General features: G+C 42.0%; 2 protein-coding genes across 2 annotated transcripts; one reads left to right on the top strand and one right to left on the bottom strand.

The window, feature by feature from the left end:
• Positions 1–1,307: 1,307 nt before the first annotated feature.
• Positions 1,308–8,491, bottom strand: LOC136435416 (uncharacterized). Its single transcript, XM_066428888.1, has 5 exons — positions 7,985–8,491; positions 6,770–6,940; positions 5,023–5,204; positions 4,124–4,229; positions 1,308–2,457 (listed from the first exon to the last, which is right to left on the bottom strand). Exons 1-4 carry the CDS (start codon positions 8,162–8,164, stop codon positions 4,154–4,156), a joined length of 609 nt encoding a protein of 202 aa, XP_066284985.1. The 5' UTR covers positions 8,165–8,491; the 3' UTR covers positions 1,308–2,457; positions 4,124–4,153.
• A 236-nt stretch (positions 8,492–8,727) lies between these two features.
• LOC136435413 (trichohyalin-like) lies at positions 8,728–18,191 on the top strand. The gene is made up of 7 exons (XM_066428886.1): positions 8,728–9,052; positions 13,840–14,093; positions 14,670–14,813; positions 14,983–15,127; positions 15,384–15,513; positions 16,004–16,185; positions 16,824–18,191. Exons 1-7 carry the CDS (start codon positions 8,988–8,990, stop codon positions 17,566–17,568), a joined length of 1,665 nt encoding a protein of 554 aa, XP_066284983.1. The 5' UTR covers positions 8,728–8,987; the 3' UTR covers positions 17,569–18,191.
• Positions 18,192–18,243: the final 52 nt, after the last annotated feature.

Here is an 18,243-nt window from a genome sequence, read left to right on the forward strand (position 1 = left end):
TTGAAGAAAGTGCATAATATTATGCATTGTTGTAACTTGTAGGATTCACTTTTTAATTTATCTTCTGTTTCAAAGTATTTTCATCAGATCTGTGAGTGAATGAGTTGGTGAATGTGATTTTGTTTCTTTGTAATTTCTGTTTTGTTGGACAATCATATGTCCAATGGAAGAATGCTTACACCATAGTACATGCCAAAGTGAAACATATACAATTCTATACATGCACATGTAATATCTTTTAATGCTTAGGTTGGAAACAACTCTATATCTATAGTGTATTGTGGTGGCAATTCTATAGTGTACATTGTCACTCACTCACTATCCGGTTTAGCGTCTTCTTTTCCCCATCATCTGGGGGTTTGACGTGCTTGCATGCTGATGGGGGAGCTTGGTGGCAGCTCGCCAGGTTCCTCTGTCTATCTAAGATATATCTAAGATTATGACAGCTGTTGCTTGCTTGATATCAATTCATACCTAGATCAAGCAGTTTTTTGTTTATAATATGCTAAGATAGTGTTTTAGTATTTATCATTATGCCTGTGTCAAGAATGTATCTATACAATGTACTAGTATCGTATTGTACAGTGCTTGCATATCAACCCTGAATGTGACTTGTGTACTAAATGTCAGCTTGTGGAAAAAAAATCATAAGCCATCTTGTAAAGGAACAAAATTGTGCTGTTTTCAATTCTTTTCCGAAACCTGATACCATTTCCCTATAAGTACTACTAGTACCTGAGGCAAAGATTTTTTTAATGAATGGACATTTTTTACTTCAGTCTCATCAACTTCTTTGCATATATTTCCTGCTTTGTTTTATATTGTATGTTTGTAACACATTTGAGGGGGACACATCAGTTATTGACAAGTGCAGTTACTGTAGTTTCTTTGACGTGCTTGAGGTGTGGCTCTCCTCAAACATGGGACCGCTGCTTTACATCCTATCCCAGAGAACGTCCCTATCCAAAGCTATGTACTCCTTTTCACCTGAGTCGTTTCAGGAAATCAAAGTGTCTTTTGCAACAGCTTTGTTTTCAACCCAAAACGTACATTAGATTCTAAGTTACCTACCATAAACAGAAGGCCACCATCGCTTCACCTTCAACCTCTCACACGGCCCCCCTCCCCGCATTTTTAATTGCTTCTTGATTACCGCTTTTGTTGGTGCAAAGAAATTGCACAGCTTAACCCTGTCAATAAGTTCAAAAGTCACATAGCTCAAAGATACAGTAAATACACAGGTCCAAGGTTATCTGAAATAGTCTAGGGGTGTGACGCTGCTAAGTAACCACAAACAACAAGAAGAATAACACAAACACACGTTTATTCAAAAACACCTTTTTCCCCACCACTACACCTACATACATAAACTAAACACTACAGCATTTGCAAACTGGACGGATTTCGATAGGGCTTCTTTCATTCAAGTACGTTGACAAATACTTACCGAGCAAATTCACAAAGTAAATACCACCTAGTATCTTTCATTCAAGCTATATAGGGACAAAGTCTAAACTGTCCCAACTATATAATCCACATCTGTTACCACTACAAACACCTATTAACTCTATAGTATATTACATGGTGCACCATAGGTATGTATATAGTAGTATTATAGTTATACATACTAGTATACTATGCTATCTTATATTCCTATAAGAAGACATTGGATTTAAAGTGTATTTGCTGTCAGTTTCCATTGTATGTTGATGTACAGTTAAGTTTAATTATGTGATATAAGTTTGTAAATAACCATTGAAATGGATGCCAATATTTGTAAGGAAAACAGTTTGGACATCACACTAAACAATACATTGAAGTCCCTGTCAGGCTTCTTCTGTAGGCTGTAGAAACAATTGTTACCCATAAAGCATAACACCATACCCTGCTTGGAAATAGAATAAAAGAAATGCTATTGATAAAGTTATTAATGGCTATCTTTCCATCGAGTGATGATGCTTATTTTAAAGCCCCTGTCACCCATAGGTGACCTTCTCCAGATCATAGTTTGGAGATAGTCATGAGCAAGGTCATCTGTGGTTGCGAGTTGGTCAAGGTTGCCTTCTTGTCACCGAAAGCTGTCAGCCGATTATGATTTTTTTTTTTAAATCCATGTCGGGAAAGTCTTATTTTGCTTAGATGCGATCAGAGGGTTGAACCACCAGGGTAGGATAGGATAGATTCCAGGCAACGAATTTGTTTGGGGAGTCGTCGGGAGCAAAGTCATGGGAAGGTCCTGAATGCATGACAGGGGCTAAGACACTTCTAGTAGCAGGAACACTGTTTACAGTTGGTGCAACGATGGACACTGTTTGTTTTATTGCTCTGATGTTGTGGATTGTTGATCTCCCTTCTCCGATGGCAAGTAAAGCACGTTGTGTGTATTTCTCCAGACTGTCCAGACCAGAGTTCATCAGTCATATTTGGGTCACCATTGTCCTTATTTGTCCAGGAAGCCTTTAAGAGATCACAAAATAAATATATTACTACCTTTGTGGAATTCATGTAAACAAGAAAAAGAGAGAAGTCAACATGCCCTGGTAGACTCGTACATTAGACATAAATATTAGATACACTCTTACTAGTCTTAGAGAAGACTCTTAGATGACGAGTGTATTCAATCTTTATGTCTAATACAATATGTGGGTTCATTGTTTGATGTTGATGTTGTTTTACATGTATGCTAATCTCCAAGCAGATGTAAGGTTCGGGTCAGTATTTTACGCGTTCGTTTTTAAGGCATTTTCTTCGTCAATGTAGTGGTCCGTGTTTTCATCTCTTTGCCTCCCTCCTGAATAGATTTTTAAAACGCGGATCACTTGGAAAGACGAAGAAAATGCCTCCAAACCACGCGTAAAACGCTGGGCTGAACCCTACATCTGTTTCGAGATGATATATTCATCACCAAGGCTTTTCATTGGCCGATCATTAACAGGTGGTTGGACGAAGAACATGACGATTGGACGGACTAAGCTTGTTATACTCTGGGCCCGTGTTAGATTTATGTTGCTTCCTTTGAATATCCGTAGCCAACTGGGTAAACGGTTCCATGTACACTGTTATCCTCCCCATGGAACTACATGTAGCTCCGGTTCTTGACTAGAGCTATGGCTTGCAACCCGTTTATGTTACATTATGTAATAGTCATTCAATGCCACTGCCTCCTTGCCCATTGTCCTACTGTACTCCTACAACTAACAAGGCCTAACAAGAGAGGTTACAGATGTACTAAAAATAAAACTTTGCCATAAGAACAAGACTTGTGAACGCGAAGTTTTGATGTTTTAAGGACAGGTGAATTGTTCCTGACTTGCAAGCCTAGTGTTTGTACTCCATGGACCCTAACCGCCTCGGTTTCCGTTACCCCGTACCGGCCACCATGGGTGAATGCAAGTCAAAGGGTCTCCATGTGGGTGCAGACAACGCGACACCCAACCCCTCACTCTACCCTCAGCTACTGTACCCGTCTCCTAGGCAACGTGTATAAATTTAGCTCGGGCGTGTAGCATTGTCAATAGAAAATATAATGAGTTCGCAGTCCTTTTATATTAGTTCCTTTTTTTTATAAACGGCGCTATTCCAACAATGACATTGAAGGTCGTTGTAAAGCTTATGTAAATTTGACCTTACAATACGAACTTGACTTTGTCTAGACAAGAACCCTTTATTCCTTTCAAATCAAAAAACCCTCCTCGTATGAATCATTCACGACTTGTATAAAGTTATATGCGGTCACCAATATCGATTGCTTACATGATGTATAATGCCATGGTAGCGTAAAAGTTGTATTAGAGCACGTATTCAAATAAACCTGCAGTTGATTCTGATATTTCTCATCATAAATCTAGACTAAAGATTTTTTTTTTGTAAAAGCAACTCTATCAAATAGCGCGACGATTTACAACGTTTCGTTTGACTAAACTACGTGCATGACTCTTTTTTCGAAGATCTAGAAAGCACGTGTACACATAGAGATACGTGATAACTAGCACAAATTACATGCGGCGCCGCCACGAAACAAGATTACGCCTTGTAAAGTGTCCATGACGACGGAACGTATGGACCAAACATGAAAGTGTTCCATAAAACAATGGTCTACTTGTCAGTAACGCTATATACTTACATCTATACGAAATGTGTCGGTTTCTTGGTGTTATTGGCCGCCAACTGTAGTCTTGAGCAGGCTTTTGACTCCCTTGAAGTGGAAATAGTGCTGCGAATGGTTGTCCCTGAAAGTAAAACATTTCGAAATGTAGTTAAAAGAACGTCGTCTCCAAGCAGATGTAGGGTCTTGTTAAGTCTCGGTGACGGTGTTCTAAAAAGATGTATGAAATGCTGCAAAAAAGGACACGTATGACACTGGGACTGAGACGTACTTGCTTGGAGATTACAGGAATGGAGCGTAACAGAGATGTTACAGTAGCCTATAGCATCTCGCTACACTTCCGAGATCGGTTTTATGTTTCCACACGCTCTAAATCCACTGTATCACAGTCTAACAAGTTTGGGATACCAGAATACAGGTCTTTTAATTACATCTCCAAGAATTCTTGGAATCATTCTAAATTGCAAATACGCTAACTAGAGCCGAGTTTAGTAGCTCATAATATTAAGACAACAATGACAACAAATGACTTTCCAAGCAGACGTTAAAATTGAAGTTTGCTAAGTTTTCTGGCTGTTGACTTTTTAGTGGAAAGGGTGCATGTGTGAAAGCAAAACTTGGCGACCTGAAAACGTTACAATATTTCATCCATATATCTTCCAATTAAGAGCACCAGCACATTTTCAAAAGCTTGCCAGAACAGAACGAGATATCAAAACAGCAAGTTCTGCTGCAGTACCGTAACAAGCTGCTAGGTGACCAAAATCTAATAATTTCCAGCTCTCATCAAGACCTACCGACCTACCAAAAATCAAAACAATCCATCCAAGCTTTCTCGAGTTATGCTGGTCATTTACACACAAACATGCAAACGCTACCCAAAACATAATCATCTTGGCGAGGATAACGGTATTTACCTCAGAGCGTTGTAGTGCGGGATGAGTGGTTTGTACTTGGTGACGGCGTGGCTGGTTTTGATGCTGTCTACCACGAAGTTCTCCTCCATCCGAACCAGTGTGGCGGGGGTGGGGGTCCGTAAGGACCGGCCTCGTGTGGACAGCTTGTTCATGTTCCTGCTGGGCGGGGTTTCCCACAACTCCTGTGAGGGGAAAGGTAGATTCAACATCAGTCTCTGCAGTACGTATTGCCTCAGTGATGTGGCCAAGGGCCGCGGGTCTCGTAGCGGGTGTAGACGATCTAGGCCCCGGCCGGGCTCTGAAGCCGGGGTCGTGCTACAGTCACATTTCCTAACCGATGCCCCGCTGGGTAGCTTACGGGATATTTTACCGGCTAAACTTCCTGACAAATTATTCGAACGCAAGCGATTTTCCTATACCAAAGAAGGGTCTCTTGGAGACTACATGGGAACACGCGTTCAGAGTGAAGAGATACAAGCGCTCTAGACCACTCACAGAGTCGGGATGACTTAAATCGGCAAGACTCCGAGTATATTTAGGCTTATGGGCGCGTGCGGGTGAATATCCTATGGGGCGTCAAGTCCTCATCCCTACCGTCTCAGTTTAAGACCCTGTAAGCCAGCTCTGTAAAGGAATTACGGCCAAGCTCGTGCGCCACCGGGTGCCTAAAGGTCCGTAGCGAAACCGTGTCAACATGCGTAAAATCGGATAGACCGAAAGCGTTTCTTGTGTTCCAAAGGCTACTGGCGTTACCAAAAAATGCAACATGACAACAGAACGTTGTAGTTCACTGTAGCAGCTAACATGATAGTGCTAGAGGTCATTTCAGCATTGATGGTGGTAATTTTCGTGAAGATAAAATAATACAGTCTTCTAAAAACCTTGACACGAATATTTCTCGGCAGGGGTCAGGTAAGATTGCTGTAGCATGTTTATCTAAACATGAAGTTTGTTGACAGAAAACTGTCACACAATATCAAGCCTTTGTCTTATAAAGATTAAAGAGTTCATCGTAGAAGGGACTGATGGAAAAAGGAGGACAACATATGAGGTTGATGTTATCTTTTGTCCAGTTTTTGTTGGCCCCCATGTTTTGACCACAGCGCTCGGGTGGATGAATGGTAAGGATCACACGAGAAGGGCATCGGTTACTGCGTGGGGTGTTTACGGGTACACAGCGTTGTTTGGCCGCTGCTGGCCCCCGATTGTTCGCTCCTGCTCCCCCGGACCCAACTTGCGGAAAAAACAGCTTCTCAGTTACCTTCTCACTGCTACCTGGCCTTGTAGTCAATATCAAATATTGGCAACAAATGGATAACTTAACAAAAAGCAGGTTTTTACAATCTAACGATACTTTGCGCGCTACAGGACATACCAAAAAGTGATCTTTACACGTACTAGATACCATTCAAACAATAGTAGTTACTGAAATCCTTAGTTAGTTGGTCAAAACTATGACGATTTCAGCTTGGATAGAGTATATATCTCTTTTGTAAATTTGTGGCCTTAGGTGATCCATATGGAAACCTACTTATCTAGACAATATATCATTAACGCATCAAAAAAGGTGATAATTATCTCCTCAGCTGTTTCGACGAGGATGTCTCTATTTGATAAATGACTCTTTAATGATAAGAAAATGCCTCAGGTGACGACAGATCTTTGTTTTGATTGTTTAGCGAAGCATAAACATTTCTATCGACTGTTTTTCCTTAATTGAATCATTTTTTACACACTGTCACCTTACCTTGTTGGTGAGTGTCCTCTCCAGAGTGTCCTTCACCGTGGGGCTGCGGAAGTAAGCGGTGGCGTGTTTGTCCTGAAGCGCGTTGTACGGACGAATGATTGACGTACGTTTCGGACGACAGAAGCGCGAATTCTGCATCGTGTCGGTCCGGATACTGTCGTTCACAAACGACTGAAATAAACAGATTATATCTTTAAAACCCTTTTGTTTCTTGACACTTTGTTCATAAGGTGATCTTTGATCACTGTTCGTGTGGAAAATTAACTTGAGACAGAGTATAGAAAATCGAAGATATTTCTTATCTATCAGTTTTGTTTGTGATCTGATTTTCTCGCCTCAGCAAACATCAGATGAACTGACGAACAAACAAACGACAGTAAACATTATCATTGTTGCTAGGTAGTGTCCCTGGTGAGAATCAGTTCTGGATATTTCACATTAACTGATGTAATACATGACTTAATATGTTTCACTCTTCAGTGGTCCTTTAGTTTGTCGAACACAAAGGAAGAACGTACTTTGCAAGATTATGACTAAGACGGCGTAGAACTGTGGCCAAAGATCGGTACGCATGTCTCGACATATAAATTATTTTTTCTATGAATATGTGCAATCTTTTGAGGAACAATGCTTTATGAGAATTCCAAGGGACGCTGTTGCAGCAGTCAATGGGAAATACAACACAACTTATTGTCAACATCGATAATAATTCACGGTAGAATGAAATCCCGCAAAAAAAGGAATGTATTTTTGCTAGAAATGCTTTTTGCAGTGTCTCACATTAAACAATACTGCGTTAGCAACAGCGTGTCGAAAGAGTGAATCAATATGACATTGTCCAAAACTATTCCTGCCGTTGACACTGAACCCTTGTTGCCTTTGCAGTGATTTCTGCACATAGCTCTAACCAAAATCACGCTCAAACGCTGTTTAAAATCGGCGAAAGATTTCGCTGTGAGTCTTTCAAAATCAGTGCTAGTAGCGGGTAAAAAGAACGTTGCAATTTTGACATCAAATCGGATTCATTCTACTTCCTGTTTATGTACTGCCACATGTAACTGTTATCCACCCACCTGACAACGAGACATTTCTGTCATAGAATATCACAAAAACATTGCAAATATTTTTATTCCAAGCCACATCTCTCAAAAGCGCGTTAGTTATATCTAGACTGATTATGAATATTAGTTTCAGATAGAAATATTTGGACCTTACCTCTTCTAAGTTGTGCATAACAGTGATCGGCGGTAGTGGGTGGATGTCACCGATCTTGTCCTTGTGTTTCAGCGGACAGGACCGCACCATAAACGTGTACTTCTTCGCCAGTGGGCTCATGAGCACCCGCCCCTCCAAAGTCATCGAGGACAGGCTCTTATTGCTGATTCCTGTAGCCATGGCGGGCTAGAAACGCGAGGGTAAGACCGAAGAGTTCTAAATGAATGTCCCTCCCGCGACCGCTGCTAGCCGGCGTCTGTGTTACCTTGCCTTCGCAACCGCTACAGAATGAACCAGCTGCAACAATATCTCTCCGTTGCGATGCGATCGTGTCACGAGTGGACGACTTTGTTTAGGTAATGCTACCAGATAACGTCGCGAACAAAGGCCTATCGGACCTTCGATACGACCTTCGCGACCACAGGCTTCGAGGGGGTTTGGTTTTCGTTTATCTTTTCACAATGTAAACTTCTGTATACAATCCCCCCTACCTAAACATTACATTAGTGCAACTTTTCATTTTCTGACGCGAAGCGTTTTAATCAAATTAGACAACCTACTTAACGGACCGTCTCAGGGGGTCTCCGAAAACAATGTTCCTTTAAATCAAGACAGTACTCACTACATTAAGACTCAAAAGAAGCAATTTTGTCTAAGGGTACACGATACGAACACCTGTTATGATGATCCTCTCTCCCATTGGTCAGAAGTCCTAACTCATTTGCATAACAACAAAATGGCCACCCGATCCTTCTCTCCCCATGCACCGACTGAAGTGTAGTAAGCTGTCGATTTGTTTAGAGTATCAATATAAAAGCTGTCTTTGTTTACCCGCGGTGGAGGCTTAGGCGTGGTGGGCTGTATTTGTTGACACGAAAACACCAACTCTTGAACATGAAGCTCGTTGCCTTCGTTGCCAATGCTCAGCTTCCAATGACATAACATGCTCGCATGAGATGCAGTAGAACATCACCCTAGAACCGTTAGATTTTAAGTTTTCAAGATGGTGAAATACATAGATGCACCGTTCGGCAGGTACCTGTATGTGACACCTCCACCTGCGTACAGGTAAGTGGCTCTCACCTGCTTAAAATACCACCGTAATTGAAATGTCTTACTATGCAAACACCTAAACGTATGGAGTCAACTTGTCAACCTTGTAAAATATGTGTATTGCCACGCTTCAGTTTTATAGTACGTAAGAACGGGGTTTGTAAATCATGTCTGCACAATTAAGAAGTGATTTGTAAGATGCACTTTATGGTGCACAACTATTTAATTAAGAGTTGGATAGTGGTGTTATTTCTGAACTTGAAATTTTGCGATCTTGAAGTCATGCTTCGAGTGTGCATTTTTACTCCGTAGCAACTTGTACTCTGCTGGTTTTGATATCTTACGATCGCAAGCAACAGTTTAAGGAATGTTAGGTTGAATTCTAAAGAAGAAGAAAAAATCACGTCGCCAGACTTTCGCACGACAAAAAATCGAAAGGTCGTGACATGGTTCCGAGTCGTTTAGCGAGCGGCACAGCGTCCATTGTTTGCTACGCTGGCAGTGTTACATCCAAGTACAACATACAACGGGAAACACTATGGCTTAGAGCTAACATTTGCAACTATGGAACCAACACATATATCCCAACAAGATGTCTTTGTACCTTCATGGTTTGGACGGCTAACACAAAAGGCTTGGATCCCTGACCCTTTTTTACACTGTGAAGTTAACTCCCTACACCTGTTTTAATGTTATGAGTAAATAATGTCCTATTGTGCATTTTAACGTTCCAAATAGCCACTAAGGATGATTTGAAGATATAGCAGAATAGACCAGTGTGATGTACTTAAACAGGAATGCATTTTATGGATTTTAAGTGTAAAGTTAAAAATACTTTGCGGTGTTTTCTTTGAGACTGCAATAACAACGCTTGTTATGGTAACAAAATGTCAGACTTTGTACTCGGAAAAGTCACAACCTCTTTTACGACATTAGCAATGAACTAAACACGCCACTAGTGATAGTATGCTATTTTATCCCCAACATTTACCCAAGAAAAACAAGTCTGTATCAATCATTGTTCTTGAATGCGACGCCATAATGGTTAGCAGTTAGAAACTAACGATTCAATACTCTGTGTTTACTGAGCAAATACCTTAACAGTGACATTGTCATCGATCAAAACATTACGGTTTTGTCCAAGCCACACTCGCCACTGTGACAACTCTTTGTTGCAGTGCGATTTTGAACAATGCACTTATCATTAAGAAAATAAGATTTGCCCCACGTAGTGTAGGCTTAAAACACTTTCTATGTTCGATAGCGAGACATGGCCATTCTTCAAACTTTGGAGCAATTCTATTGGTTGAAACTAATCAAATTAAATTAACTGCATACAACTTACGGACGCCTTTTAATAGCACTTGAAGATAGCTCGCAACCATTGGCTACGGTAACACTTCACTCATGACTCCATGCGTGTTTACAAATGGCGCTTACTCAACAAAAATCTCCAAACCACGCCGATACATTTGTTATGACAGGGGGTTTAGATTTATAAGGCAATCCGTAGATGATATCTAAGTTTATATAAACCACTTGAGCACGTTTCTCGTGTGGGAACTAGGCTGTAGTGTTTAAACGCACCTTAGAGCGTATCTTGACTAATCGCACTAAATCTTATTATCTACAAGAAGAAAAGAAGCTAATCTAGTGAGTAAACCTTGGAGTTCATTCGGGTGGCCAACTTGTTTGCTTGGTTTTGTCCGAAGGGTTAAAACATGTCATGGCGCGTTGGAGGTGTTTTAATAAACGATGCCATGGCGTCCTTAGTAACAAGATAGCGGACAGGCATGTCGAGACTGTGGGTCAATATTCCGGTGATTTCAAAATGCCGAAGTTCGGGACAGAGTCGCCTGGGTAAAAGAACGTCCCACTTGGCTGTTAAAGGAAACCCAAGCAATGTTAGGGCCCGAAAATCAGATTTTTAACGTCAAAATTTCATTTAGTCATTTTGATGATTAGTTTAAACAACACTATCACAGTGTATACCGGCGTCCATCATGCAAAAATACAGCGTCGTTGTGACACGAGAACTCACTGAAAATTGTCGCTGGAGTTTTTGTAGGCTCGCGAAACTAAGGGAATCATCGTACGTCACGTTTTTCGCGGTTTTAAAATGCTCAAAGTATGAAGTTATTGCGCAAATGCGCTAAATAATGTTGACAAATGTCACTATCATAAAGATTTCAGCATTTTTTTCATTTCCATTTGGGCCCTGACATTGCTTTGGTTGTCTTTAACAGCCTGTGGTTAACCACTTTTTTTTCTTTTTTTTTAACGAACTCGCTCAGTGCAAGGCCGTAGGGGGCCACTCATCAAAGCACTGAACTAATCATTACTGTAGCAGCATCTCTTCGCCCTAGGTCAGAAACATCAATGCTCGAGACAAGCATGACTTCACTGACCCATTAGGCTGCTTTTATTAACTGTTGGTAAGGTTTAAGATACGCAAGCACCGACCCACACCTGCAAGCAACAGCCAAATAGTGCAATACGTACGAAATTGAATTTTTGTATTCATGCTTGGCTGTAGCTTCAAACAAACAAACAAACATACGGCTTTCTTCCCACCGGATAGGTGTCCGTCATACAAACAGACAAATCCCTGTTATTAACTCTTCAATAGAGTTTGTCTGTGAACAGTCTGTTCTTCCGTAGAGCGTATGTAGACCGTGTAAGTAGGTGGATTATAGACCTATTTCTTGGTGTCTTCCACGGTACAAATTAGACCTCCGCTTAGTTCGGCTCGTCCTTTGAAAACAGATTTATAACAATATATTTGTCTCTTAGCTTAACAGGTACTACTTAGCTCCCATGATATTGTACTGCGACACCTCTCACATATGCTAACTTAGGTAGCATGTTTTTGATTTTGAAACCTTCACAATGGATAAAAACTTGGAAAAAAATACTTTTAACATCCGATGCATCTTGATATCATAGAAATGAAAGTTTCATAAAATATGAAGAAAGGTATATAGAATATATTTCTAGGTGGCCAGCGCGTCAGTAAGTCAATGATTGACATATGAAAAGAACGACCAGAACAATCACCATCGATTTGAGCTGTCTATGTTTTATGGATCGACTCGCGGTGCATGTACATTGTATATACATTGTTGTCTAAAGCCCCTGTCACACTTGTGCGTACATGCAAGCCCGCATGAGTTGAGTATTAACATGTTTTTGGTTTATGTTAGGTTTGCAGCCAAAGAAGTCATTTCTTTGGTTCGATAACTAGGCTGTACAGCAGTGGGTCAAAGTAGAAAACAACTTCTTACCCGCAACCATTACTTAAACCAAAAAAAAAGATGTAAATGCGCAACTCATACGCACTTAAATATACGCACAAGTGTGATAGGGCCCCAACAGAATTGACTCTTGTATATGATTTCAACGGATAGCGGGATATTATAAAACTTAGACGATATAGTCAGACGCTAGTCACACAAACACCTGGCTTCTAAAGGATAATACATGGTGTTTATTGTTCATAAACCAAATCCCTATAATTACAATAATAACAGAGGGATTAAAGTTGTCTTATAAATTAGAGGGATGGGGAAGATATCTAGACCGTGTAAGTATGGGAATTCTTACATTCTGTCCAAATTTGGTATATCTTTCAAATCAGACCTTCAGCTAATCCATCTAGTTCTTCGGGACATTGGAAATGTGGCCAAAGGTAGATCTGCTATCTGTCGATAGATGGCGCTTGTGGATGATATACTGTACTTGCATTTTCCAAGTGTAGTACACGGATTGAAAACAAACTGCAAAGGTCACATCAAAACATAGATAAGAAAAATATAACTTCCATGCGTCATAATTCACTACAGCCTTCTGTTTTTTTGCGACACCTCAGTGACGGTGCCAATTTCCTGTCTCGTTTCAGTCATCTTCAGCCTCTAGCTTTCTTTGCTACTATTATCGATCATTTTCTTTTCTTAATCGTAATTGGTCCATTTTCTCTTGTTTTGTGATGGCAAAACCTAGAACTGGCCCACTAACGCCTAAGTTGGAGCTAACCTCCGGTGGCGAATGGTAACCAGGCATCGCTGGTGGAATTTTAACGCCCTAGTTCTCTTGAAAAGACGTGGAGAAAAACATGGAATGAAGTCATCATTCCTACGTCAGCCGCTCTTTACTCGTTTTAGCAAAGAACAATACAGAAGAGGATTTTATTTTACGCGTCATGATATGGATAACCCAGCGTTGGGTCTTCTTACAACCATCCATTCAGGTCCAGGAATAGCCCAATTCGCGTTCTTTTGTACTGACCAGTTGGTAGTGGTCATCGATAAGCCGTGGCCAAACTGGCGTTGTTTGACCACCCTTATGTTTAAAAGGACACTGATCCTACAGGTCGAAAACATGTGTCTTTAATGGTACAGTCATTCTGACCCGCCCTCGGCAGCGTGAAAGACGAAACGCAGGGGCAGCGAACCAATCATTCAGGGCGTTTCATGACGTTTCGGCTTTGCAATTTGGACCGTTTTGCAAACAGCCGGCACTCAAGACACTTCGTTGTTTTGTTGTTATAATTCAAGAAACTGAAATAGAATTGTATTATAATTGATTTTAGGTTGAGACATTTAAGTCCCATAACCTTCGAATACCTATGCTCAACAAAAACACTTCTTGATTATTTATTTGTAAACGTAAGGTAAAGAGGGGGAGGGTGTTTTAAAGTGGTGAAAGGGCACTAGAATAATGAAAATGGCGAGTCCGACTAATCATTACACAAAGCTTAAGTACTGCACTTTTGTTTTAAAACTTTCTGTTTATTTTGCACGCAGCACTCATTTAGGGTCCACCAAGAAGGATGTCAGCCGCCCCAACAAGTACGTCCACTCGGCCTCAGTCAGGCGGTATGGCGGGCCCAAACCCAAACAGCAGCGGCGGCCTGCTACCGAGGGGGGCAACAAGGACAGACGGACGGACTGGTCCCGCGTCGACAGCCTCATAGAGGCGGTGTACAAACCGCCCAAGATGCCGGCGTCGTACGAAGTCCGCCAGCTGGCACATGCGGGGCAGTACAGGAAAGAACAACGTGAGTAAAGCATGTTTACGACTACAAATTCCACAACATTCTTAAGACAGTCGTGCTTGGATCGTGCAAAATTCAGCTGTCTTTCGACGGAAAAAGTTGTCGTAGGTCTTTGTTCAGTCGTGGTCTCGCTGAAAATCGTACGACAAAAAATTCGTACGACCTATGTGAACGCGCCTTTACACAGAAGTAATTCGAGTCAGCATATGGTTTAAACAGCAGTTTGGAAGAATGTGAATACGTTAGGGTTCAAGCAGTACTCTTGTGAGTATACCGTTACATTTAGTGCTTGCTCAGCTGTAATTCATTCCGTTGCCCCTGCGGCCAACATAGATGCTGAGACCCCTACGTATTCATACTAGCTCCAAAGACAGTGCACAAAAATAAAGCAGTCACAGAGCTAGGCCTCAAAAGAAGGTAAAAATATCTACCAGACTACCACCACTACAGGTTAACGTTGAGTCTATACACTAACATGATTATGCAGCAACGTTTCTTTGAAATATGTGAAGCCATATCCATATCATGTCTTCAGTAACACGTTTCAAAGTTTGTTCTCTCCTCCCCCTGTCCTTGTAGATGAGTTGCCGTCGTTTCGCGCCACGTACTTCAACTCCGCACCAACACATAACGGTCCGGACGACTTCAAGCAGACCGTAGAGAACTTTAAGAGGGCCCAGGCACAGGGATGGCGGCCGGGAACAAGTATACAGAAGGCCGCAGGTAAGAAGGGTGACTCCGTTCTTCCACCTCTCTGATTGGTTGATATCGATTGAACGACTGATTGATTGATTGGTTGATTGGTTGATTACTTGATTGATTGATACTTTTCCATCACTCAGTTTAGCATTGAAACTCTTAACATTGCATTCATACTCTTCCATCCGCACAGCACGGGTAGCGGGGAAGCCGACGGCGAGATATGCGGAGGCGGAGGACGTGCGGTTGGGCCTCGGGCCGAATAATGGTTTCGCCCGAGGGTGGGCGGAGGCTCGGACGGAGGCCGTCATCAAGGCTGCTCAACGTGCTGCTTCCAGGTCAGCAATGTACACATGACAGTATGAATGAATATGGGGTTAACATTCTGTACGGATATATGTCAGTGCATCTCGAATATTCAGAAACAATCATCTAAAAGTTTGTCACAATTATGCAAATTAGGTGCCAGGATATGTAAATTAGATGTCACGATTATTCAAATTAGGTGACAGTTATGGGCAGTATTTGTACATATACGTGAATTGAATTTTGTTTGGAGCATCCTAACCAGAGGTGTCTTGTTTCATTCGCCAGGTCTTCCAGGGGTGGTGGAGAGAGTTCTCGTGCAACATCTCGCGCGAAGTCACGTGCCCACACCCTACCGGTCATCGTGGAAGAGCAGTCCGACAGGAAACGTCAGGAAGAGGAAAGACAGATGGGCAAGGTCAATACAGTTTTAACGTATCTGTTTTTAAAATCATCGTTTTTCTTTGGACAACTTTTGGCGACGCCCCAGGGGCGGTAGCATTTTTTCACCTAACCCGGGACTTATTTGGGCCTCTTCCTCGAGAGCTTGTGGTCTAACTCGAGAGAACTATTCCCTTTTCTGAAGTCACCAATTTGAGCTCAGCATTTTAGTCACGATTAAAATCAGTCCAATATGAGCTCAGGATTCTCTGTCACTATGGAAACCAGTCACTACACCTCCAACACCATGTCCATGGTAGCAGACAGTTCTCATTCTGACAATGATAAGTCCGTGTTAGCAGCTATGGCTATGGATAAATCAGGATGTTCCCAATTTTCCTGACTTAGAAGCGTTGACTATCAAGTCTGTAGGGGCCGGACCAGTGGAATTGCTGCTGAGAAGCTTGATTTAGTCAAGCTACTTACCACCATGATATTTACTGACCCCCACACCGTTGTTTCTCCAGACCACGCCGCTCAGACCCACACAGATGGAGCTGACGGACATGGAGAAGTGGAAACAGGAGAGAGCTACCGACGCCTACATCAACGAGATGGAGAAGTTTCGCAAGCAGCGCCACCGGCGATTCTTCAAGGATCTGGAGGAGGTTGAGCACGAGCAGATAGACACCTACCACAGGCAGCTCAGGTACAGGGGATAGACAATGATTTTCTAAGCCCACCTTTACACTGAGCAAAGCTTTTGGTGTTAATATAGTATTACTAAGTATCACGATTTGAAAACTCAACCATTTCTTACAGAAAGATATGGTTACCGTAATGGATTTCCGGATGTTCTAACATGACAGAAAACGGAAGTCCCGAAAATAATTTCATCAGGTTGGTAGAACATAGGATATTTGGAGATTCTTTTAACATAACCAGGTAATCTCACCTGCTGACGTTTCGGTGTCTGTCAGACACCTTCTTCAGAGCTTCTGACTGGAGTACTGCTTCTCACCGCTATAAGTAGCCGATGTAGGTGGCACGAGGGGGGATACAAGCTCAGCCACATTTGGGATTACGTTCTCGCCGCAAAAGCGCCACCTACATCGGCTACTTATAGCGGTGAGAAGCAGTACTCCAGTCAGAAGCTCTGAAGAAGGTGTCTGACAGACACCGAAACGTCAGCAGGTGAGATTACCTGGTTGTGTTAAAAGAAACTCCAAATATCCTAGAAAACGGAAGTGTTTGTAATCTATTGTCTCTCTATCATCATCATATCTTGTCGCTCCACTTCTGTATCCACGAGTCCAACACACTGGAGATATATCTTTATTCCAACAGGGAAAGTAAGAAGAAGTACTTTGAGACGGTAGACCAGCAGCGGGCCCAGCTGAAGGATCTACGGGACCGCTACCTTAGAGAACAAATCGACCGCTTCAAACGTTTCCACCTGCGCAACGAAGACGTCCAACAGTACCTGGAGACCAGGTCCATCCCGAGGGACGACTACGGGCTGCCCGAGGGCCTAGAGGGAGAACTACCTCGGGTCTTCTCCCCTAAAGCGCCCCTTCCCCCCAAACCACCGTCAGTCAAATCCGTCATGCGAGCTAAGAACCTGAGTAACTTCGCTAGTATATGGAACCAGAGAGCCGCTCAACCTAACTGGGCACCTCAGACTGTCGATGACGAGAAGTTGCTACCTGATATCAAGAAGTTCTTACCAGCAAGAGAAGAGACGCCAAAGGCTACATCGAAGGGTGAGAGGGCATATGTACAGAAGCCACCGTCACGGCAAGCACAGAAACCGCAGTCTCGCGCCTCACAAAAAGCAACATCTACCGACAAGGGGACAACCAAAGCAGCGGCGTCGGGGCCACAGAAAGTAAAGTCGCCCAAGAAAGGCATACGACTGGCCACGAGAGGGTCTCGCAAATTGGGAACACGGGGGACGAAGCGGTCTCTAAAAGTAGGCTCGAGGCAGGCTTCGAGGGGACAACATGAGGCGAAACCGTACCATGATTCAAGAATGCCGCTCATTGTACAGAAAGTTGAGAACAGAGTGTCGCCGAACTTGCCTGAAAGATAGTCTATAAACGGTGCTACAGCTGATAATTTCCTGGTTTTTGAGAAAGACGATTTATTCGGGGGTGGGGGTGGTGTGTTAGCACCTTTGCTGCTCTCAGATATTTCAAATGTAACGCTAAATGCTGCTAACGCTAAATGTTGTCACTGTCCAGATATCGGGATTGTTTGTTCACCAAATCCTGGCCAAATTAATGATGCAAATGTATTATTGTGAACTGCCAAACATGCTAAATGTGTTATTTGTGGTTTTGATGATATAGTGTATTGGATTTCAATTTCATCTCATTTATAACTTCATTACGTATTGGCTACTGGAACGACTGAAAATTGATGTTATTATGTACTATATGCTGCTATGTATAAATGAAAATATATTTCATGTAAATAACTATAAGGCTATGGAAATGTTTCATCCAGTATATAGATATAGTTTTGTTTACCGCGTAAACGAAGCAAATGTTGCTGAAGAAGTTGTATTTTGAACTTTTAAAATTTCAGTATGTTTGACTAGTCGATGTTTTCTTAATGCTGCTGTAGATGTCACATGGTTGGAATAGGTGGCAAATGTGACTGAAAGTATTGTTAATTAGTCAATAAAGATTTGGTGATGACACCTTTACTGTCCATGTGTTGATCATCAAGCCCGTTCATGAATATAATGCTGATTTTCGGTTTA

Source organism: Branchiostoma lanceolatum, chromosome 5 (assembly GCF_035083965.1).
Source record: "Branchiostoma lanceolatum isolate klBraLanc5 chromosome 5, klBraLanc5.hap2, whole genome shotgun sequence".
NCBI lineage: Eukaryota > Metazoa > Chordata > Leptocardii > Amphioxiformes > Branchiostomatidae > Branchiostoma > Branchiostoma lanceolatum.

Coding starts and splice junctions, on each gene's coding strand:
- LOC136435416 (XM_066428888.1), bottom strand. CDS start 8,164: ATGGCTACAGGAATCAGCAATAAGAGCCTGTCCTCGATGACTTTGGAG. Junction 6,941..7,984: donor TTATGCACAACTTAGAAGAG/GTAAGGTCCAAA, acceptor TGTTTATTTCAG/TCGTTTGTGAACGACAGTAT. Junction 4,230..5,022: donor CCGCACTACAACGCTCTGAG/GTAAATACCGTT, acceptor TTTTACTTTCAG/GGACAACCATTCGCAGCACT.
- LOC136435413 (XM_066428886.1), top strand. CDS start 8,988: ATGGTGAAATACATAGATGCACCGTTCGGCAGGTACCTGTATGTGACA. Junction 15,514..16,003: donor AGGAAAGACAGATGGGCAAG/GTCAATACAGTT, acceptor TTGTTTCTCCAG/ACCACGCCGCTCAGACCCAC. Junction 16,186..16,823: donor ACCTACCACAGGCAGCTCAG/GTACAGGGGATA, acceptor TTATTCCAACAG/GGAAAGTAAGAAGAAGTACT.